Source organism: Diospyros lotus, chromosome 11 (genome assembly GCF_014633365.1).
Source record: "Diospyros lotus cultivar Yz01 chromosome 11, ASM1463336v1, whole genome shotgun sequence".
Classification (NCBI taxonomy): Eukaryota; Viridiplantae; Streptophyta; class Magnoliopsida; order Ericales; family Ebenaceae; genus Diospyros; species Diospyros lotus.
The window spans coordinates 20,240,619-20,262,171 of NC_068348.1; the positions used below are offsets into that span (position 1 = coordinate 20,240,619).

At 35.2% G+C, this 21,553-nt stretch overlaps 1 protein-coding gene across 1 annotated transcript; it reads left to right on the plus strand.

Moving 5' to 3' along the window:
- Positions 1–3,558: 3,558 nt before the first annotated feature.
- On the plus strand, positions 3,559–20,615 carry LOC127813559 (ATP-dependent Clp protease proteolytic subunit-related protein 4, chloroplastic). Its single transcript, XM_052354579.1, has 7 exons — positions 3,559–3,941; positions 9,212–9,415; positions 17,212–17,267; positions 18,038–18,164; positions 18,335–18,412; positions 20,262–20,375; positions 20,459–20,615. Exons 1-7 carry the CDS (start codon positions 3,690–3,692, stop codon positions 20,528–20,530), a joined length of 903 nt encoding a protein of 300 aa, XP_052210539.1. The 5' UTR covers positions 3,559–3,689; the 3' UTR covers positions 20,531–20,615.
- The last annotated feature ends 938 nt before the right edge of the window (positions 20,616–21,553 follow it).

Here is a 21,553-nt window from a genome sequence, read left to right on the forward strand (position 1 = left end):
AATTATTTTTTAAAAAATTGAATTTAGTGACGGTCTTTCAAAATAGTCCAAATGTTAATTTAATTTTAATTATTTAATTATTTTTTAAATTTAGAGGGGGTTTCTCAAAAATCACCGTTAAATTCAATTTTTTAATGAATTTTGCCATAGTTTTTTAAAATCATTGCAAATATTATTTTAATTTTAATTATTTAATTAATTTTGAATTTAGCAACAATTTCTTAGAATTAGCCGTGAAGTTTAATTTAATTTTTTAATTGTTTAATTACTTTTCTTAATTTAGCAGTGATTCTTTAAAAACTATTGTAAAATTAAATATTTTAATGAATTTTGTCGCGATTTTAAAAAATGGCCACAAAATGTTAAACAAATCGCATGCAAAATATCATATTTTGTCACAATTTTTAAAATCGTTGCAAAAAATATATAGTAGAAAATTAATTTTTTTATAGTGTGATTTGGTAAAAGAAGGCATCATTGGAGGAAGAAAATGGCCCACGCCAGTACAAGTTCAATTCATTAGGTTGCCCTTACTAGTGAAGAATCCCACGCAGTTGGCCACAAATCTCTCAACTTAAACAAGCTAGATCTAAGTTTGATGGTTGTATCAAGACAAAAAGAAGAGAATTAGAGAATGGATTTAAGTTCAATGGTTGCACTAATAGGAGTTTTCTTTAAGGCATGTCAAACGGGGCAGGTTGTTTATTGGCTTTAAAAAGACGATTTGAGTTAGTTTAACTCATTCATAAGACGAGTCGAGCTTAAACTCAACTTATCAATAAAATATAGGACCCTACTTGGCCCGTGAGCTTGCCTAGGATCAGAGCCGGTTCTGGATTTTCTGAGGTTCAGGGCAAATTTTTTTAAGTGTGCCCCTTTATACAAATTAAATCAAAAAAATAAAAATTATCAACTAATTAATTTTATTAAAATTATAAAAATTTACAAAAGATAAAGAAGAATAATTTAGAGTCTTATTAAAACCTTGTTTGGGGAAAAGGGGAAAACCCAATGGGACAAAATCTCAAATGAAGGAAAAAGAGTACCATGCATTGTAAATATTGCATTAAAAAACGAAAATTACATATTTGAATCTACATACTTCCTCCCAAATCCCCGTAAGCATTTCTTGATTTGATCAATCTTCCTTTCATCTAGGGTTGTCAAAAAATATCCAAAAATTGGGGAATCGGATCAAATCAGACTGAACCGTGCTTTTTGGATTGGTTCTATGGTTCAATGGTTAGGTTTTGGTTTTAAAAAATTAAGAACTGATATATTTGGTTTGGTTATTGTTTTTTTTTTTTTTCAAATTATGGTTCGAACCGAATTGAAACCGATATTATACTTATATATATTATAATTTTTTTGGTATATATATATTTATATACATATGCATAAATAGTATCACTTCTTAGGAAACTAGCGAGATCCATTAACTCTTTTATTTTTAGGCTTTTTTGCTCTATTACTATACTAAATGGTCGATGTAATCTCATTTGATGAGATAGTCTATGAATTATTTTGTTTTATTTTTACTTCAAGACTTGAAGGATTAATGAAGTTATGGGTTTATTTTAATTAACAAATTTGTTTGTAATTTCATATTTTATGAAAATATTTAGAAGTTAAATGTTAATTGGATAGAACTGAAATCGGTTCGGTGTGACGGATTGGTCATGGTTTGATTTTATATATGTAATGATTTGATTACGGTTCTTATTTTTTCGGAACCGTTAAAAATAGTTCGGTTATTGGATTCTTATAGAATCGGATCAATTCGAACCATTAGCACCTCTACTTTCATTCTCCACAATTAATCGAAACAAAAACAATCATTACATGTGCCAACAAAATAAAAATAACAATGAAATCTTCTTTTGATAGGGTACAAGCGGTAACTTCTTTTTTTAATTTTTTATACACATATATACATAAGTTTTTTAAAAAAAAAATCGGGCCCCCTCAGCTATGAGCCCTGGTAGCCCTAGCCTAAGGCCGTCTCTGCCTAGGATGGGCAAGCCGAGCTAGCTTGTTGGGCTCATAAGTTGGGTTGGGAGCCTAAGAGAAGTCTATCGGGCCAACCCGTTTTTTATATAGTTTTAAATTTACTTTCAAGATTATATTTATTTTTTTAATGAATATGATATAAAAATGCTCTTAAAATGTGAATTTCCACTTTAAAAATAAAAATTTAGAAGTTAATAGTTAAAAGTTAAGACTTTGAATATTAAAATTTTTGTCATTTAACAATTTTCGCTGTTTAGTTTCTAATGATCTAATTACATTTTTAAAACTATATTAAATTTTATAAATTTTTAATAATATAAAAAGTTCAACATTGCACTATCCAATGTTCCTCATTCAAAAAAATATGCACTTAGCATTTATTTAAGGTGATTATGGTTTTTTATACTATATTTAATTATGATTTTAACATTTGATTTCAAACTTGATACATTGAGATTATCTAAATAATCATATGATTGATTGTCATTTGTCATTGTGTTGTGACATTTTCTTTGTAATTTTTTTATTTTTAAAATAGTAGACTTATTAAATTATATATCAAAAACTTAAAATCAAAATTGCAATACAAAACATTTTAGCTTTGCTATTTAAAAAATAAATTTAGACCTGGTCAAATAGACTAAGCCAAGTGTTAGGGCCCGCTCCCGAATTTTCCCGCTAGTATAAAAAATCTGAGAGAAAGTTAATTGAAAATTGATACAGATACTCAAAATTCTCAAAAGAAATTGTTTTTTCAAATTTGCTATCTAATAATAGGAGTCAAAAGAAGTATTACACACATTCATTACATCATTATTTAGGACTTACCACCCATACATTTTCAAAATTAAAGGGTATCAAGACTTTAATTACAAAATAAAACCCTCTAGTCATGCCCTCAAACTACACTTATGGATCTTTGACACCGAGACATCTTTGTACATATCTAACTAGAACGCACACCAATATCTATCTTCCATTTTCCTATAAAATAATCAGATACATATATACAAAATCAATAATCAAATACATAAATATATAATATAATTCATCTAATACACAAAAATCACAAACCATATTTGTGCCCATCGCCGAACAACTTGCTCGTCCTTGTTGTCATTTTTGCTAGTCACTATCACCACCGGATCTGGTGGTCGTTGCTCGCTTGGTATGCTGCTTGTTGCTACCACGTCTACAACAGTTCTACTGCGTCTGCAACTAGTTGTCTCCGACCAATTTCCTCCTCTACCATGTCTAGTTGTCCTCTCTTGACATTGTGGGAGAAAGATAGTGAGACAAGCTTGGGTGAAATCGATCACCAACTCTAGCGACAATTTTGGACTTTACTAAAACTTTGATGAATGGATTTGGCGATAGCAAGCAGTGTTGGAGGTCTCCAAAATCGGTTAGCTTGCTATGGATATGGCTTGGCTAGTAAATTGACAACTTGTTGGAGGTAGCCTAATCATTTCACCAAAATGTGATACTTATTGCATAAAAAGGCAAAAATACCCTTGCTTTGGTTTAAAAATAATAGTTTTGTGAAAATCAAAGTTCCCGAAACTGTGGGTGGCCCAAATTCAATCCGCCGGCGAGGGAGTCCGACCATTTATCCGATTGAAGAAAGAAAACAGACACGCACTCTCTCTCTCTCTCTGAGTCCAAGTGAACCAGCGGCTATGGAGGTGACCACCATGGCTGCGTCGCACTTACTTCCCACTACCACGCGCATGTTAGCCTCGCCCAACAGCTCGCGGCACTCAAGAACCCTAACTTTTCCCAGAGCCTCTCTCCACACAAATCTCCTCTCTCCCTTAGCCGGCGGCAGCGTCGCCAGCGATTTCTCCGGCCAGAAGATCCGGCCCCCAAATCTCAACCCCTATGCGCCCTCTCCGTCCGGTTCTCGACCCAAACGCGGCGTCGTTACCATGGTACTCTCTTCCAAATCCTTACCCCCTCTTAATTTTTATTGTAGTGCGCACTGTTCTTTCTTTGTTTGTTTTGTTAGTATTTGCAGTTGGTCATGCGAATTGATACATTTATATGATCTTATGCTTATCTGAAAATGTTATTAGGAAAATAATGAGATAAGGATACTGTTGTAGATTGACACTGAAAGGGGCTTTGAATTGTTTAAGACCAAGTATACTAATGTGTAGTTTGCGACACAATCGGGAAAGGGTTATCTCAGCACTTATTTCCCTGCAAATCATACATTAGAAGGGAAAAAAAAAGGATGAGCTGTCGATGAGATAAATTCTTATAGTCATAGGCATCAGTTGAATGGAATTTTAGTTTTAAATTTTGTTCCAACATGGTTAATAAATGATGCGATGCATAACTGATGACTATGTAGAAGTGTTGTCAGAACCAGATTAGATTGACTGGTTTAACCGGTTGAGCTATGTTGAGACTCGACAGAAAACTTAGGGTTTTGCTTAAGCAATCACAAAATATTTGATGGTCTGAATGGAAACAAACATTCACAGTGCTGGAATAAAAAATATAAACGCAGAGAAACAAAAATAAGAACAGAGACACAAGAGTTTTTACCGTGGTTCACCTCAAACTGAGGCTACATCCACGTTGAGCTTGAGAGAGAAGAGCTCACTGCACTATGAGATGAAAATCGGATTACACGCTCATAAACCCTCACAAAACAAAGCCCTCTAACAATCAATGGTTCGAGAACACAAAACTGCCGATCAATCACTTAATACAGATTAAAGGCAAACCTATCGAACCACAAAAGCTATACAGACATGTACAGAAAAGAATTAGGGGACAAACCAGAGAGAACCCTAGCCAAAGGCGAGAGCCTTCAACCCGCAAGAACCAAACCCGATAGAAAACCCCTTTCTGATTTTTCTTTCGTCTTTTTTCTGCCTCTCTCTTCGATCACATCTCGAGGCAGCAATTAAAAGCGATCAAGAGCGGCTAGGATTGAGTCTCAAAAAGTGTGGATGAATGGACCAGATCAAATCGTGCAAGCACGATTATAATCCCAACAGAAAGCGGCAGAGGAGCAGGAGAGCAGGAGATGATCGGGCAATGGTTGAGGGAGCATAATCAGGCGCCAGCTGAGGGGCAGCTGATGGTTGCCACGTGCAGCCATCCAGCGGCTGCCAAATGGCAGCACGCGGTTGCTGCACGTGGCCTTCCAGTCAGCATAGAGAAACGACACCGTTTGGAGCTTCACAATTAACAAGCTAGGATTGAGCTGGATGGTTCAATGCCCCCAAAATTGGTTGACTTCAGTGCCCAACAGCCGGTAGAAGTTCAAATGTTTCTCCCAACAAAGTACATGTTTGAAGCAAACAATTGCGTGCACCTGCTAAGGCTCAAGCATGTGCTATTGGTTCCACCTAATTTCTTTTTTCATAATTATTGCCACAAAATTATAGAACACCAGTACGCTTTATAGATTAATAATATATATCTAAACAGATAGCAACGGTTGAACCGATGAGAGCATTGGTTTGGTTGATGAATCATGAACTAACAGTGTCACAGAATGTTGTTTCTGATTCTATTACAATGAATGTGTTATGTTTGAGGATGGATCTATTTTTCTTCTCCAAAATGCATTATGTAACCTAAGTAACCTAATCTTCCACCCTAGGGTGTTGAATAACCCATTGTCAAAAGTTCTTAGATTGAGGAAGGAGCAGTGGCTAATTTGCAGAATCCTATCTGCAGCCATCTCAGACTCTGTAAGTTCAAGAACGCAAACTATTGAAGGATGATCTCAGCAAAAGGCATTTTTCCTTTGTACTTTGCACATTGAACAACCTAGTATCCTCCACATCACAAGCACTGGAAACATAAGAGGGAAAAATGGAAACACTAAGGCCCTGTTTACACGGAGAATGTTTTCTGTTTTCCATCTCCAGTTTTCATCTCTATTTCCATGTTTTCATTTCTACAGAAAATCAAAGAAAAATGGAAAATGTGTTCATTTTTGTCAAATATGAAACCAGTTTTAGACTTCAGAAAATGAGAGAATGTGTTCAAAATCATGTTATTTTCTACTTGAACAAAAGCTTAAAACCTTGGTGGTCCAAGGCAGTCTGTGGTTAGTGGTGGCTGAGAAACCAAGAGGCGGTGACCAAGGTAGTCGATGGTCGTCTGAGGTGGTCAGCAGTGGCAGAGGAACAAGGAGTGGTTGATAGTGGCAAGGAAACCTGTGGCAGTGGTGGTTGATGCTCTAGAAGTAGAAACCCTAGATTTAGGAGCAGGTGCAGAAGAATCAGTGAGCGGTGGGGGTGTCTGCTGGTCCTTAAAAAGAACAAGAAAATGCTGTGATAGGATTTGAAGCGGGGTCAAATTAGAAAAACACATGTTTTCCTTAGGAAATAAGTGAAAAACAATGAAAATTTTATAAAGGAAAAGAGTAAAGAACATTTTTAAAATGTTTTCTAAAGTCTAGTACAATTTCATAAAACAAAAAGTTTGTTTTCTAGTCTCCAATTTAGGGAAAAAACAATTTTGAACAGAGTTTCCAATTTTCTATCTCTATAGGGATATTTTCTGGAAAACTACTCTAGTTTTCCACAAGTAAACAGGGCCTAAGGGCTTCTTTAGTAATAGACAATGTTTTCCAATATTTCATCCCTATATTATCTTTTCTTTTAGAAATTTAGAGTACACATTTAATTGTTGAATACAGGAAACTATTTTTTATCTTGAAAACTGAAAAATGTGTTCAAAATAATTATAAAAAACTTGTGTTCAGTTTTTATATAATATAGTGTCATATTGTTAATAATATTTTTGTAATATTGAAATATTAGTAGTTCTGTTATTAAAAATTATACTGCCAACAGAATATTGATGATCTTGTTGTAGAGAAATAAACCTTTGTGAAAACTATCACCCAAATCCCAAGAACATTTATGTCAAACCACCAAGAATAAATAAAACAATAGGCGAAAGGGTACTTCAATCCATAAAGATTATTCTCTCTAGAGCCGTGCAGTTAGCCTTCTAGATCAATACGATTTCTGAGAGAACCCTTTAGCTTTCTCTTTGCAACTTGTATGATGGGATACAGAAACAGTAGAATCATTCCTATGATCCGGAGACCATAATTGCTATTTATATATAGATAACTTTCATGTTATCTTTTGGTATTTCTATTTCAGCCCATCAAGAAAATAGAAATTACCCTTTAGGTCTCTACACATTAAAGGCCCACACCCTATTAGATACATTAAAGCCTAAATAGCCCAAAACTTAATAGATCACTTTTAATTGGCCTTAACATTATTTGACAGTCCGCAATGCATAATTATTCACATATAAGCCCAACGTTGGATCAAAGATCCAATAGATCTTGCTTATATTATAATATTAATGATAATCATTAATGATATTGGTATTTGAATTTCTTTCCACAATTAATATATTTTATAATATTAATATTGTTGTTATTAATATTTTTACTGCGAATAATATTAATAATTAAATACAAGTACAACTAATACTGACTGAGAAACTCATGTAATTGAAAAGCACAGAAAAATACCCATTTTTATGGGAAAAAACAGTAGAAAGCATGTTAAAGAATGTTTTTCATAGTCGTATAAATCTGAAAAAGTTGGAAAACAAAATCTTCTATTTTCCATTTGATATATTTTCTCATTCGAACATGATTTTCTGTTTTTTTCTTCTATGAATTTTTTTTCATAGAAAACAAAAAAGTGTTTTCTCACAACTGAATAGGCCCCTGAAGAGTTGGGCTAAGTTAAAATAATTGGAAAAGATCAAAACAGGAAGCCAGATTCAAACAACAAAATAAAATTGGAGAAAAGGTCAAGTTCTCACATGAACTTGCCAACAATTGAGCTTGGTCTTGAAAGAAGTTTGCAGAGAAAGAATAAAGGACTGTGGCTTTGACTGCTGGATATTAAGGTTCAGTCACTTGACATTATAATATAATAATGAGAAAGTTCCTCTCTTTTCTTTTTGCTTCTACCTTATTCTTGGGGTATTCAATTTGGTGGTCCTGCAGGGATATTTCCCCTTATTTTCCTTGACTATTGTTGGTGCATCTAACTTGAATAGGGACCTGAAATTATGATGAAATGTAGACATCTGGCCACTGAATGCATTAACACTTGATAACCTCCATGTTCAAATGGTTTGGCCATGGAACAAAAGAAACAGGTCAAGCAAGCCAAACAAGTTGTAAAACAACCTAGCCCCTGGAGATCATGTTAGGGGGTATTGAAGTTGTTCAAAATTTACACCACGAGAATCTTGAGGTCTTGCACTTGGATGGCTTAAGATAAATGTCTGCCTTGATGCAAGCACAAACAAGTGCCAGGTGTTAAAGATGCTAGTTTGACTAGGAGAGCAAGGTCATGTCGTTATCTAATTCAAATGTAATTTAATCCTATTCTACGTGGTCTTAATTGGCTAAGCCTTGGCCACTGTGTAGCTCAGCTCTATTTGGTTTCTAACCCATATAGATGAGGCTTAGAGCTTTATGGGTTTATCTTTATCCTTGATTCACCAAATTGTGGAAGGATTGAAGTATTTGTGAGGGTATGTGTTACAGGTCAGTTAAACTATTCACATTTTATTTCACTCAAATTGATATGGTAAACTGTAAACTGTAAAGTAAATTGAAGTTGCCAAAAATTGTATAAAAGAACTATGTAAAGAATGGCAAAGCAACAATATTTGAAATATATCCTTACTTAGGACGAAATTTTAATTTCAAAAGGAAATCTTTAGGATAATATCATTTTAATTGTGGTCACATGCATGATTATATATGTGGACCTTTCATAATAATCTTATTCCTTTTGTGTATATCGCAAATTGATGTGAATCCCTTTCTTTAGAATAATATCATTTTAATTGGATGTCTGTAAATGTTTGGTTCTGGCTTATAATCTCACTATCTTGACAAGAATGATGCATATAATTTTTTAACAAATAATCTTATTTTGTATGTTTCTATACCAAGAAAAATTGTTGCATTTGCAGTTCTAGCTAGCGTTGGTGATGCCAATTTATCTTTCATCCATTTTGAATATGAGAAATTTCAGAGTGTTCATTCTGAATTGTTTTCCTATTAGGCCAGTATCATTATTGGTTATTGTATTCATGTTCCATTTACATAAAAAAGTTTTTCCTTGACATATGTTTTACTCATCAACTGTCTTAGAATCATTGCTACTTATTTTAACAGGTAATACCCTTTTCAAGAGGAAGTGCATGGGAACAGCCTCCTCCAGACTTGGCTTCTTACTTGTATAAGAATCGTATTGTTTACTTGGGCATGTCTCTAGTTCCATCTGTCACTGAGTTGATACTTGCAGAATTTCTTTACCTTCAATATGAGGATGAAGAGAAACCAATTTACCTTTACATAAATTCCACTGGGACAACAAAGGTAATCATTTTTGTTTTATCCAGATTGTTCAGAAATTTCCTTTATAGATCTCCAATGGAATGTGGACATCAAAATTGATTTCAAGTAACATGCCAATCAGAACTTAAAATCCCCATCCCAAAGAGTTGATAGCATTATAAAACATTAGAAAATACAATAAAGGCATGTCATTGGTTCTGTTCTTACTGTAAGTCCCACATATTGAAAAATTGAAGGATTACCTGTAAAACAAACTTTGTGATAATTCAAATGCTTCAAGGGATTTTGTTTATAGGTATTTACTACAACAATTGCAAGCCCTAATCCCACTAGATGCTGTTGGCTATATGAATTCTAGGCCTTTAGCTATCTCTATTCACGGTCATATCTCTGCAAGGCCATTATATTAGATGCATGTTTAAGGGTTTCCTATCAAGTATTCTTTGGCCTCCCTCTCTGTCTCTTTTGCTTCGAACTTTTTCCATTTTATCTACTCACCTCATTGGTGTGCCTATTGGTCCATTTCATCTTTTTGCCTCAAAAGTTTGTTTTAACTTAAACAATTTACTCATTTCTTACTAGTTATATGGGAATTTTTGAAAGATCAACAATTAGCATAACACAATAGTGTTAATTCTTTAGTCATTTGTTGACAGCATAGTATAGGTGTAGTTCTTCTTATGATTTCTTATGATGTGTTATTTAGACCTGTCTATTCTCCCTTGTATGTCCACTTGATGTGGTAAAAATGTGAGATGTGCATTTGACTTAACCAAATTGGATATTTGGATTCACTATTTTTAATAATATTTGAAGAAGAATAAGAGAAAAGAAGACCAATCTTGACAACAAGAAATTTTTCTAGTTTCATGGATGACCCATCTTTTTCATAATTTTATTTTATTACAATTCCATTCTTAAATCATGGCATCGAATATCAAGATAATATGAAGTACATAACATTTAAATATGAAAGTTGCCCTGGTACTTGAACCTGTTGGTTTTTTTTTTGGGCTTGGTAAAAGGGGAAAACTTGAGTGACTAGGGATACAACATATTGTCTTTTAAGCTGATGGGGGTTAACACCTTGGCCATCCATGACATACATGAAAATCCCTGCCATGAGCCATCCAAGGTAGGGTCATTAGCTCCCTTGCCCTTAAGCCCCAGCTGACTTCCCAAGAAACCACTAGGTATCACATGCAAACTTGAAACCTCAAGTCTTGACCCAAGGGTATCACTGAGGGAGTTAATAACTTACATGAATTGGGATCCTACTGTAAGGTGTTAGAAGGTTAAGTGCTTGGATGCACATTTACATTGGATACCAATGCTTACCATTTTAAGATCTTTGACTAACATGAACTAAGAGGGTGTTTGGCTAGGCTTAAAAGGTGATCAGCACTAGCTTTAAAGCTGTGAATCAACTTTTTGAGTAATGTTACCCTATTTGGCTAGGGTTAAATAGCCAAAACGCTACCTAACTTACAAGCCTTCACACCAACATTTTACAAAAAGCTATGGGGGGCCAAATTTTTATTTCTAAAGCTTAAAGCTACACATAAAAGGTTGAAGTTGACCAAGAGGAAGACAAATATACCCTAAAACAAATTGAAAAATTCTAACAAATGTCCTTGTCTTCCTTGCCAGTGTTCTTCTTCACCATCATCACTTGTCACCATTGTTGTTGTCGTTGCCATCGCCTTTCGCATCGTTACCTATCACCATTGTTGTTGCTATTACCATAGTCGTGTAGATCTATCCTAGTCTCCAGAAGTAGAAGTAGAAGCAACAGCCTGTTGCCATTCCCGTCTCTCTCTCCCCACCTCCCTTCTCTCTCCTCTCTAGGTTCAAAGTCCATTGGCTATGGGTTCTGTTGGCAATTGGGATGCTTTCCTAGTTGCTAGCAGAACCCATTGCCAATGGATTCCGTTGGCTTGTCCGCCACCAGTGGGATAGATCCTAATCAACATGGGCTTTAGGGTTTTTATTTAGTTATTTATATATTGAAAAAGTTTGGACTTTTAAACTCCTTAAAACTTCTCACTTTATTATTCGGATTGAACACATTTATAGACAAATGATAACTGCTCATATAAAGACAATTATACGGAAAAAATTGTCACTTAAGAAATAAATAATTGTAGAATGAATGGAAAACTGTCTTTATATTTTGCTTAAATTGTCTATATTTGTACACATTTTTCTACATGCCCCCTCAAGCTAGGTTGTAAATATTAAGGAAGCCTAACTTGGATTTTTATATCTTCAAATTGAGTTTTCGATTGGTAGTCTCTGGTAGATTCTTGGTATGTAGGAAATTCACATTCAATTTTTCTTTTTATGAAGTGTCTGTCTATTTAGGTCACTTTGAAAATGTTGCAGTATTCTAAAATGCGCTAGGCGCTAGTTTGGTGCCAGACTGGGGCCTACGAAAACTATTGTTTTTTTTTTCTTTTAACTTATTAATGTAATTTGATGTTATTTTTAAGAAAATCAAAGTTGGAAAGACAAGTGAAATAATAGAATTAAGCCTGAGAAAACAAACTGTTGTAGATTAGTTCTGGGTTCAAGAAGATAGAAGCAGCTATAATGCAACATAAAGCATATATGAAGAATCTAATTATCTAATTGGACTTCTTCCTCTCCATATTCTTACACAACACGATCTTCATCGGACTCAAAATCAAATTCATTAATTTCTTGCTCATCTTCTTCTCTTGATTGAAAATCATCTTCATGAAGCTCTCTCACCCTAGAACTTCTTTGAGGTTGAAGCATCTCGTTTGCTTAAGATGCTTTACCAACCACTTCCCCATACCAGACTCAACTTCTTCATCATCTCTTCCATTAATGATCCATCCTTGTGCATTACTAGCATCACTAGCAAGTAGCACATCAACATTCATTTCCTTCTCCCTTTTTTGCATGTTCATCAATTTTGCATTAAATTGGACATAGAATAGATTGTTCAATCGATTCATGTTCAGTCTATTTCTTTTCTTCGTATGTATCTATATAAATAAAATAAAAGCAATATCAATATAAATGATAAGTGGATAAGGATTACTAATTGATATTAAAGAAATATAATTCATAGAGATAATGACATTAAAATGTTAAAAACATTTTAAAATATACACTAACCCCTTCAAAAGTGTTCTAATTTTTTTCACAATCGGATGAACTAGTGGTTAACGAGAGGATCCTTCTTGCCATTCGTTGCAAGTTTGGAGTTTGATTTTCATAAGTTATCCACCATGTAATTACATAGGTCAAACAAGTATAAAGTAAACAAAATTTATACACTAATACACATAGAAACTAAGAAAGGATTAAAGGAATTAAAATTGATTAAAACTAAGAAAGGATTAAAGAAATTTTATACCTAGATTATAATTGCCATCATTTTTTTGCACACCCTTGAGCTGCCCATGGTTTTCCAAAAGCTCCCTCTTTATGAGTATACTTTGGCAACTCAGCACTTATAACATGACTTGCAATTCACCCTTGCTTCAATAATCTCCATAACAGGCTGATAGTTATTCTCAGGATTATTTAGGGCCTTCTTAATATCTTCCTTTGCTTGCTTAATCTCTCCACATGAAAAGCCCATAGATGGCTTTTTATCTACATCAACAATTCGAAGCACCTTCACCAAATGTGCAAAAATCTTAAGGCATATAGTCACACCATTCCAAAAAGCAATGCTCATCAAAGTAGCATAGGCTGCTTTCCCTTTAATAGTTGTCGACCATTTGCACTCCTTCCATTTAGAGCTGGTAAACATTGTCCTTATTTGGTCTTTTTTCTCCATCAAACTTTGTAGAATAAGGAAAGAAGAAGCAAATCTAGTGACTCTCGGTCTCATTATATCCCTCTTCTTCTTAAATTACCACATTAAGGACAAGGTCTTATGGTGTGCATAAATGAAGATTGTTAAACTCTTGGCCTGATTAATGACTTTCTTATACCTCAACAATTTTTCAATACTTTCAAGCATCAAATTGATGGTGTGAGTAGCACATGAGGTCCAAACGATATTTGGCCTCTTCACTTTCAACAATTTTGTTGCTCCCATATTGTTGGCAACATTGTTGGTTACTACTTGGATGACATTTTGTGGCCCAACTTGTTCAATGCACTTGTCCACATACTCAAAGATGAGTTCGCTTGTATGTGCTTCATCTAAAGACTTTGGAAGAAAGAAAAGCAGTACCCACGTTAGAATTAACACACAGGTTCATGATGCTCTTCATTTTTCCATCTGTCCAAGCATATGTCATAATGGAGCACCCATTTCGTGCCCATTCTTCTTCATGCTTCTTCAATAACTCTTTCGTTATGTCAACTTCTCCCTTTAATAAGGGTTCCCTCAACTGGTATTGATTGGGAGGTTTGAAGCCCAGTTCAAATTGACCAACCGCCTCAACAAACAATTTAAAGCTATCATAATTAATAACATTGAAAGGTATACCAGCTTCGTTCACCCATCTAGCATAGTATTCACGAATAGATTGTGTTATCTCTTTAAAGAGTGTTTCACTGATATTTTGCTGCCTTTGCATAATTCCCACACTCAAACAAGTTTTAGACCTGATTGAGCTTGCAAACTTATCCATAGGGCCAAGAGTACAGGGCTCTTTTCTACTCCCCAACTGTTGCAATTCATCTTCATCATCCCCTCCCCCCCTTTTAGAAATATTAATAGAGGATCTCATCAAATCTTCCTCTTTCTTCTTATTCTTTTTCTTACTCTTTGGCTCGGCAATAACATTCTTGCATTTGGCTTAATCATCCGGAGAAGATTTTGGACATGTAGAAACATTTCCAAAAATGTGGCCGATGTGTTCTTTTACTCTGTAAACTCTTCCAGACATAACTTTACGACACAACTTGCATTTAACTTTATCTATATTCGTCGGATCAATTAACATTCCATACTCCTATCCGACATCATTTGACTTCCTTTTAAGAATTGAGAAGGCCTCAGACAATGCTCTCGTACTCCCAGTCCCATTCGACATCATTTGACTTTCTTTTAAGTCTTTAGAGTATTCTGTTCCTACCTCACTTTTCCTCCAAAATCCTACTTCCCGAATAAACCTTTAAGAATCTCAAACAATGCTCAATTATTTACACCCAACAGAATCTAATTGCAAGTTCAATTGTGCACATATCCAACAACTAGCATTCACGGCGGAATTCAAGAGTTATATGTACCAGAGAAAGAAGAGCTGCAAACCCAGATGATGGCGATATGTACCGGAGGAAGAATAACGAGAATTGGTAGGGAGATAGGTCCTGGATCCATAATCTGAAAATTGAAGAGACGATTGGCGACGGCGGCAATGACGAGAGAGAGAAAGCAACGAATCCACGAGAAACGAACCCAAAAAATGGTCACTTATGAGAGGATCTAAAAGGGAAAGGGGAAATAATGCACATCTGGGGGACCCATGCTGCTAGGCATCGATTGGGCTTGATTAATCGGGCCTGGCGCCTAGGGGTGCCAATGTTGAATATTAATTCAAAGTTGCTAATTTAGTGGGTTGATTGGGTCAAAATTCTGTTTGCTGATTTAGTGGGTAGAGATAATTTCGTTTTTTTAAATTTAAGTCCAGCAATAAATCTTATTTTTTTGTTATTTAGTTGACATGTATTGCCTATTTAAAGGTATGATGATATGAATAAAAATAATGAGGTTACAGCCTTTCACATTTATGTTTTTTTTTTTGCTTTTGTTTGTTAACTTCATAGCTACCAATGTCTCTAAAATTCCAACAACCAATTTACATGTATATGCGGCGACCATGGGCCACCTAACGCCTCGACGGCGCCTAGGCGGCCGCCTTTTTAAACATTGAAATGTTGAGTTGCTGTTAATAACTAGTTAGACGACTAAAATATTGAGTGATAGAGAGGTCTACTTGACAACACCTATGTTGTGTCTTTAATGTCAGAATATGTCTGCTTTTTAGCATCTCAGATTTCTTGTGTCTATCTCATGGAGGATGAGATGTTCTTCGACTTCATTAGTCATGGAATGACAAGCCATGACATTACCATGTTGTGTTTTGCCTTTCATGTCTTGTACTTTGAATATGTTGAATTCAGTTTAGGGGCTTTACCATTAAGATAGTCATCTTTTCCTTTGCAGCTTATGAACATCACAACCGAATGTCCATTAGAACTAGAAACATATGGAACTTGAGAGGAAGAAATAGAGACTGTTGTGGCGAAGGACACCATTGGGACAATGGAGGCATTTTCTAATAAAAAATGCTCTGATACCGTGAAAAAGTTCGGACTTTTAAACTCCTTAAAACTTCTCACTTCATTATTCGAATTGGACACATTTATAACAAATGGTAACTGCTCATATGGAGGCAGTTACACACAGAAAAAACTATTACTTAGGAAATAAATAATTGTATAATGAATAGAAAACAGTCTCTATATTTTGCCTAACTACCTAACTGTCTATATTTCTTGTACCCATTTTTCTACACGCGCGCGCGCACACACACATTATATTGTTTCTTTATATAAGTATAAACTATATAAATATATTGTTTGATATATAAAAATTTATTAATTAAAATCATAATATATGTTATAAATTTGTTACAAAGTATAATTATTTTTTCTTTTTTTCGTTGTAATTACTTTTTAATGAATTTATTTATACAAATGAAAATGACATGTTCTTTTTAGTCATTTTATAACTTCTCACAACTTATAAGCTTTTCTTTTACAAACACATAACTTCTTAACTAATAGTTTAAAGTACATTTTATAACACTTAATTGACTTAAAACACTATATAACTTAAAGCTTTAGAGGACTTCAAGCTAAAGACTAGTTAAAGCTCTTTCTAAAATGACTAGCCAAATGGCCTCTAAATGTCTTGTAAGGCTAACTTAGTTTACCTCCATTTTCTAGGCCATAGATAGAAAACCTTTTGTACCAGGGAGTGTTGGATTTAGTTATGAGTATGGAGAATTCTTGGAGGAGTTGGAGGTGTCATGTTGTATTTGCATTGGACACCTATGAACACGACATTTGTTAGACATTTTCCAACAAGTATGGTGCATGTCTAAGCATGCTCTTTTAATTTGTTTAGATCAGACATTTGGTGCAACATTGTGTACACATTTCTCAGACTTACATAATAACACATTGCCAGTTTGAAAGTAGTAACTTGAGATCTAATAATAATAAAAGAGTAATATGGGTTTATTTTTCTTAAACACAAAACATACATCTTGTTCAAAGAAGGATCCTTATGAAAGTAGACCTTTTGTTCAATTTCTTTTTCAAGTTTGGAGAATCTGATAGCTGACTAGCTATCACATGCACTTTTTGTTGTCACTGTTCTTCCTCTTCTTCTTCTTTTAATTTTTGGTACTGTTGTTTGCATCTTATATTATCTTTAAATTTAGGTACTCACGTCTATCGAATTTTTTATATATTGTGTCACCATTGTGCAAGACTGCATTTTCTGAAATCATGGTGTTGGTGTGCCATGTCATGTCGGATTCATGCACATTGGTTATCATTACTCTGATGAGATGTCTAATGTGGTTACAACCGTGACATTCTTATGCATAAATTCTGGGGGAAACCAAAAATTATGCTTGTAATTTGCTGCACCAAAAGCAAATAGCAAGAGATGATAAAACTATGCCATTGTATATCTTGTCAGAGCATTTCTTTTATTTACTAGACAAATCTCTTCTTACTGCCTTTAATATTTACCTGGAGAGTCTCTATTAATACACATCTTGATTTGATATATTCTGCACTTTTCCTAGGGAGGTGAAAAGTTAGGTTATGAGACAGAAGCATTTGCAATTTATGATGTCATGAGGTTAGAATCTTTGTCCTCTTCATCATTATGCTATTGGAATTTTTTCTAGCTTTGTGTATGTTATTCATGCATTTGTGATAATTATTATCACAGAATGGTAATCATGTACTTAATCATCTGCACCAAAAAGTTTTGGCCTGCCCTTTCAGTATGGATTAGGAATAATCTCTTCTTAAAGGAAACTTCAAAACAGCTTTAAAGTCGGTTAATTCGGAGCATACTTTATTTGTCTGTTTTAATGTAATTAATGACTTAGTTGAATATAACACTTACGGAAGATACACACCATGGTTAATTTGGAGCAAAATTTGTTTGGCTGTTTTGACTTAATTAATGAAATAGTTGAATATAGCACTTCCAGAAGATATGCATCTTGTTTTTCCTTTCTTTTCTGAAATGTATTGCAACACCTGAAACATTTGGAATCAATTGGTTATACCCTCTTCCATGCTTTTATTTTATGTGAAAATAGTGTTAAAGCCTCTTCCACATGCTTATTTGAAAATAATTTGTTCCTTTCTAATGAAACGTAATAATTTTTTATTTTTGCTTTGTAAACATAATCAAATTTCATTTGCCTGTTTGTCATATATTTTTGTTATCAGAACTATATCTTGCTAGTGAGAGAGGCTATGTGGGCATTATTGGTCAATGAATTTCCTTCATTTTCTTTCAGTTAATTTCATAAAACAGTCTTCCACAATTATTTCTTTATTTATTTGAATAAAAATCTTCTACAATTATTTATTTACCATTTTTTTTCAACTTAGGTATGTCAAACCACCTATTTTTACACTCTGTGTTGGCAATGCTTGGGGTGAAGCAGCATTGCTTTTGGCTGCTGGTTCAAAAGGAAACCGTTCGGCCTTGCCCTCATCAACAATTATGATAAAGCAGGTGTAGTTATCAACCTTTACTTCTCTTATAGTATGCATACATAAATCCTTTGATCTGTTGTTCAATTTCTTGTTTATGCCAGGGATACTGTTACAATACGCAATTTTAATTGTCTGAAGACTTTGATTTTATTACAAGTTAAAATCATTCCTTTCCTTGTGTATCTGCAGCCCATTGCAAGGTTTCAAGGCCAAGCTACGGATGTGGACCTTGCAAGGAAGGAAGTAAAGAATGTGAAAGCAGAGTTGGTAATTTTAATGACCTCTTATTTCTGCATCTTCTGCTCTCTTCTTTCCATTCATGCTGCAGATCCTTGGGATTACAAGTGCTATATTATGTGCTTTGATTTGCACTGTGCCTTCAAGAGGGCAGTAGCAAAAGGGAGAGTTTTTTTTCTTTGTTGTGTTGGGGGAGGGGGGGGGGGGGGGGGGGGGGTGGGGGGCGCGGGGGGCAAAGGGAGAGCAGGGCTTTGATTTCCATATTATGTACATGAGTTGATTGCATCACCATGTATGGACAAAATAGCTATCAGTTACCCTGATAAAGTGCTATTTAATAGAAATAAGTAAAAAACCCCATACTTAAGAGCCTCATTTTATAGCTATAAGGATTTGAGGGCATAGGAGGCTACAGTTTACTTTGTTCAACTCCCAATTTTCTTTATACTAATCTCCCAAATGAAATTTGGTTTTATGAGTGCTCTTATGATGGAATGGTTACTTTTATGATTAAATGGGAGTTTTCTTGGAAGCATCTGATGTGCTGGGGAATGGCAGAGGATCAAATATCTGATACAAAGTTCATCACAAACATTTAAATTGAGGTTCCCGAGGCTTATGTGTGCTTACGCGAGCTTCTTGGATAGAGGTAGTGGAGTTGTGTATGTTGGTTTAACATATTGGCAGAAATTTTAGTATATGGAACCAGCAGAATCCTTGGAGATATTTCATTGTGCTGTATTCACGGGGGATGTAGAAGATTTTTATGACTTGGGAGGCTGAAGATAACTGAAAATTGGCTGGTTCTCCATGGGGTCAACATATAATTCTAGTTTCCTTTCTTCTTCCTAGGAATGAATTGGTGAAAGTATGACCTGCTGGAGGTGGCTTATACTTTTGGCTGCTTCAAGAACACCACCTTGACTGAGGATAGTCTAAGAGAAGCTAGAAAAACATGGAAGTGCTTGTGTGATGTGCAAGTGGTCTATTGACCATTTGTTCTTGCATTGTGAAATCACTAGATATATGAGTTGGGCTGGCTTGAGGTCTAAGGCATTTTCTGCAAAATTTGAGATGCAGACTCGTTGGACTACATTTGTATTTCTGTAAAGATTTTTCTATTTTCTTTCTATTCTATTGTAGATCTTGTGTTTTTTTTATCTAGTTATTACCTTTTTTTTCCTTCTGGGTGAAGAGAGAGAGAGAGAGAGAGAGAGAGAGAGGGGGGGGGGGGGGGGGGGGGGTTGTGTGTATGTGATGTTCTCTTCTCTTTCTACAAGTACTTTAGGTGAAATGGAAGGATGATAATATAATTTGATGGTACTGGGACTCCCCCCTAGTGGGGGCTTTGCAGTAATTTCCTTTTACTTGTATAGGAAAAAAATAACAAAAAAAGTAGAGAAGGGAAAATTAGAACTTATACACTGTTAGTTATGCTTGTCAGTGGAGCCTTAGGATGGAGTGCGTTATTCCCTAGGCTCATCTACTAGGGTTTGAATGTTCCCTCAACCCCAGGCCTGCATGCATTTCACTGGACCCAATAAATAATTGCTTTTAGAACTTAAAGACACTGTTAGTAATGCTTGTCAGAAAAGAACTTAAAGACACTGTTAGTAATGCTCGTCAGTGGAGCCTTAGGATGGAGTGCGTTATTCCCTAGGCTCATCTACTATTGTTTGAACCCTGTTCCCTCATCCCCAGGACTACATGCATTTCACTGAACCCAATAAATAAATAAATAAATAATGCATGTTGCATATTTTGAAATGGTGCTGCAATATTAGCGCTTCTGCTTAACCGACTTTGCAGTGATCTGGAGTTTATGATGCCGGAGAGACGCTTAGGTAAAAAAACTCACTGTTTGTTATTTGCATTGAAGGTTAAGCTCTATTCAAAACATATGGGAAAATCACCAGAGCAAATTGAAGCAGACATAAGGCGTCCCAAGTACTTTAGTCCAAGTGAAGCAGTTGAATATGGCATTATTGATAAGGTACCTCTGGTCAGAGGATAAATTTATTTTTGTGAGACTTCCAAGTGTTATTTAATTTCATTGTTCTCACTATGCCTATGCAGGTTATTTATAATGAGAGGAGCAGTGAAGATAGAGGTGTTGTCTCTGATCTGAAAAAAGCACAACTTATTTAATTGTATTTGAAACTGGATCATGATTGTAATAATATTCCTGTTCTCTCGATTGTCGTTATCTCATGAATAGTTTGAAATTTAATAACACGTTCATACATTACAAAAACTGGTCCTTTCTAGTAGCTCATCCAGTGGGATTAGTTGCCCGCTTTTACCGACAACTCTTTTTCTGGTGCTCATTGTTAGTTGTTCCATTCCACTAATGTCTAATGGTCTTTAGGCAATTCATTACAGTTGTACTTTCAATAATGAAGGCAGCTTGGGACCACGAAATTGTTCCGAACTCATGCCCCTGCTATAATGCAGCTTTTGTTTTTGATAGGGAGAGTTCTGGGTAAGGGGTGCCAGTACCGACCCTCTTGCTTTTGCACCACAACCCCCATCCCCTTTTCATATTGCACCGCACTTCCAAGATGCCTGTACCCTTGGGTACCAGGAGAAGCTCATGTTAGATGGTTAAAATGCTAAAACCATATGATTTGGAAGAGAGCTTCCCCACTTCTTCATCTCTTTCTGAATTTTGGGGTTGGATTAGATTTGAGGTGAAAGCCTGGAAACATCCTGTTCTTATAGGGATAGTTGAGATGATGAAAGCAACATTTATTTCCATAATGGAACTGAACCTTTTTTTGGCCAGATGTCATCTCTATTGTAATTGGGAACTCACCGTTATAGGCAATCATGATTACACTTTGCCTTTGCTCTTTGTAGTGAGTGCATTTGTGGATTCTGGAGAAGTAATTGCTTGTTCTTTTCATTAGGCCCATCCCATCACCTTCCCCTTTCTCTTTCCATTTTGGAAATTGCTTTACACCTGGTACTGCTTTCTAATGCTATATGGTGCAGTTGCTGGTTTGAAATTGAGATTCGTGAGTGAATGAGAGGAGAGGCCCCTGTTGGTTGGTTGGTAGCAGCGTCTTCAGACAGACAGCAACACCTGTTTGAAGATAAACTAGCTGTCTTCTGAAGCGGCTTTCCTTTTTGTTACTTTGCCTGTTTCTTTTCCAAGACATGGCTTAGAAT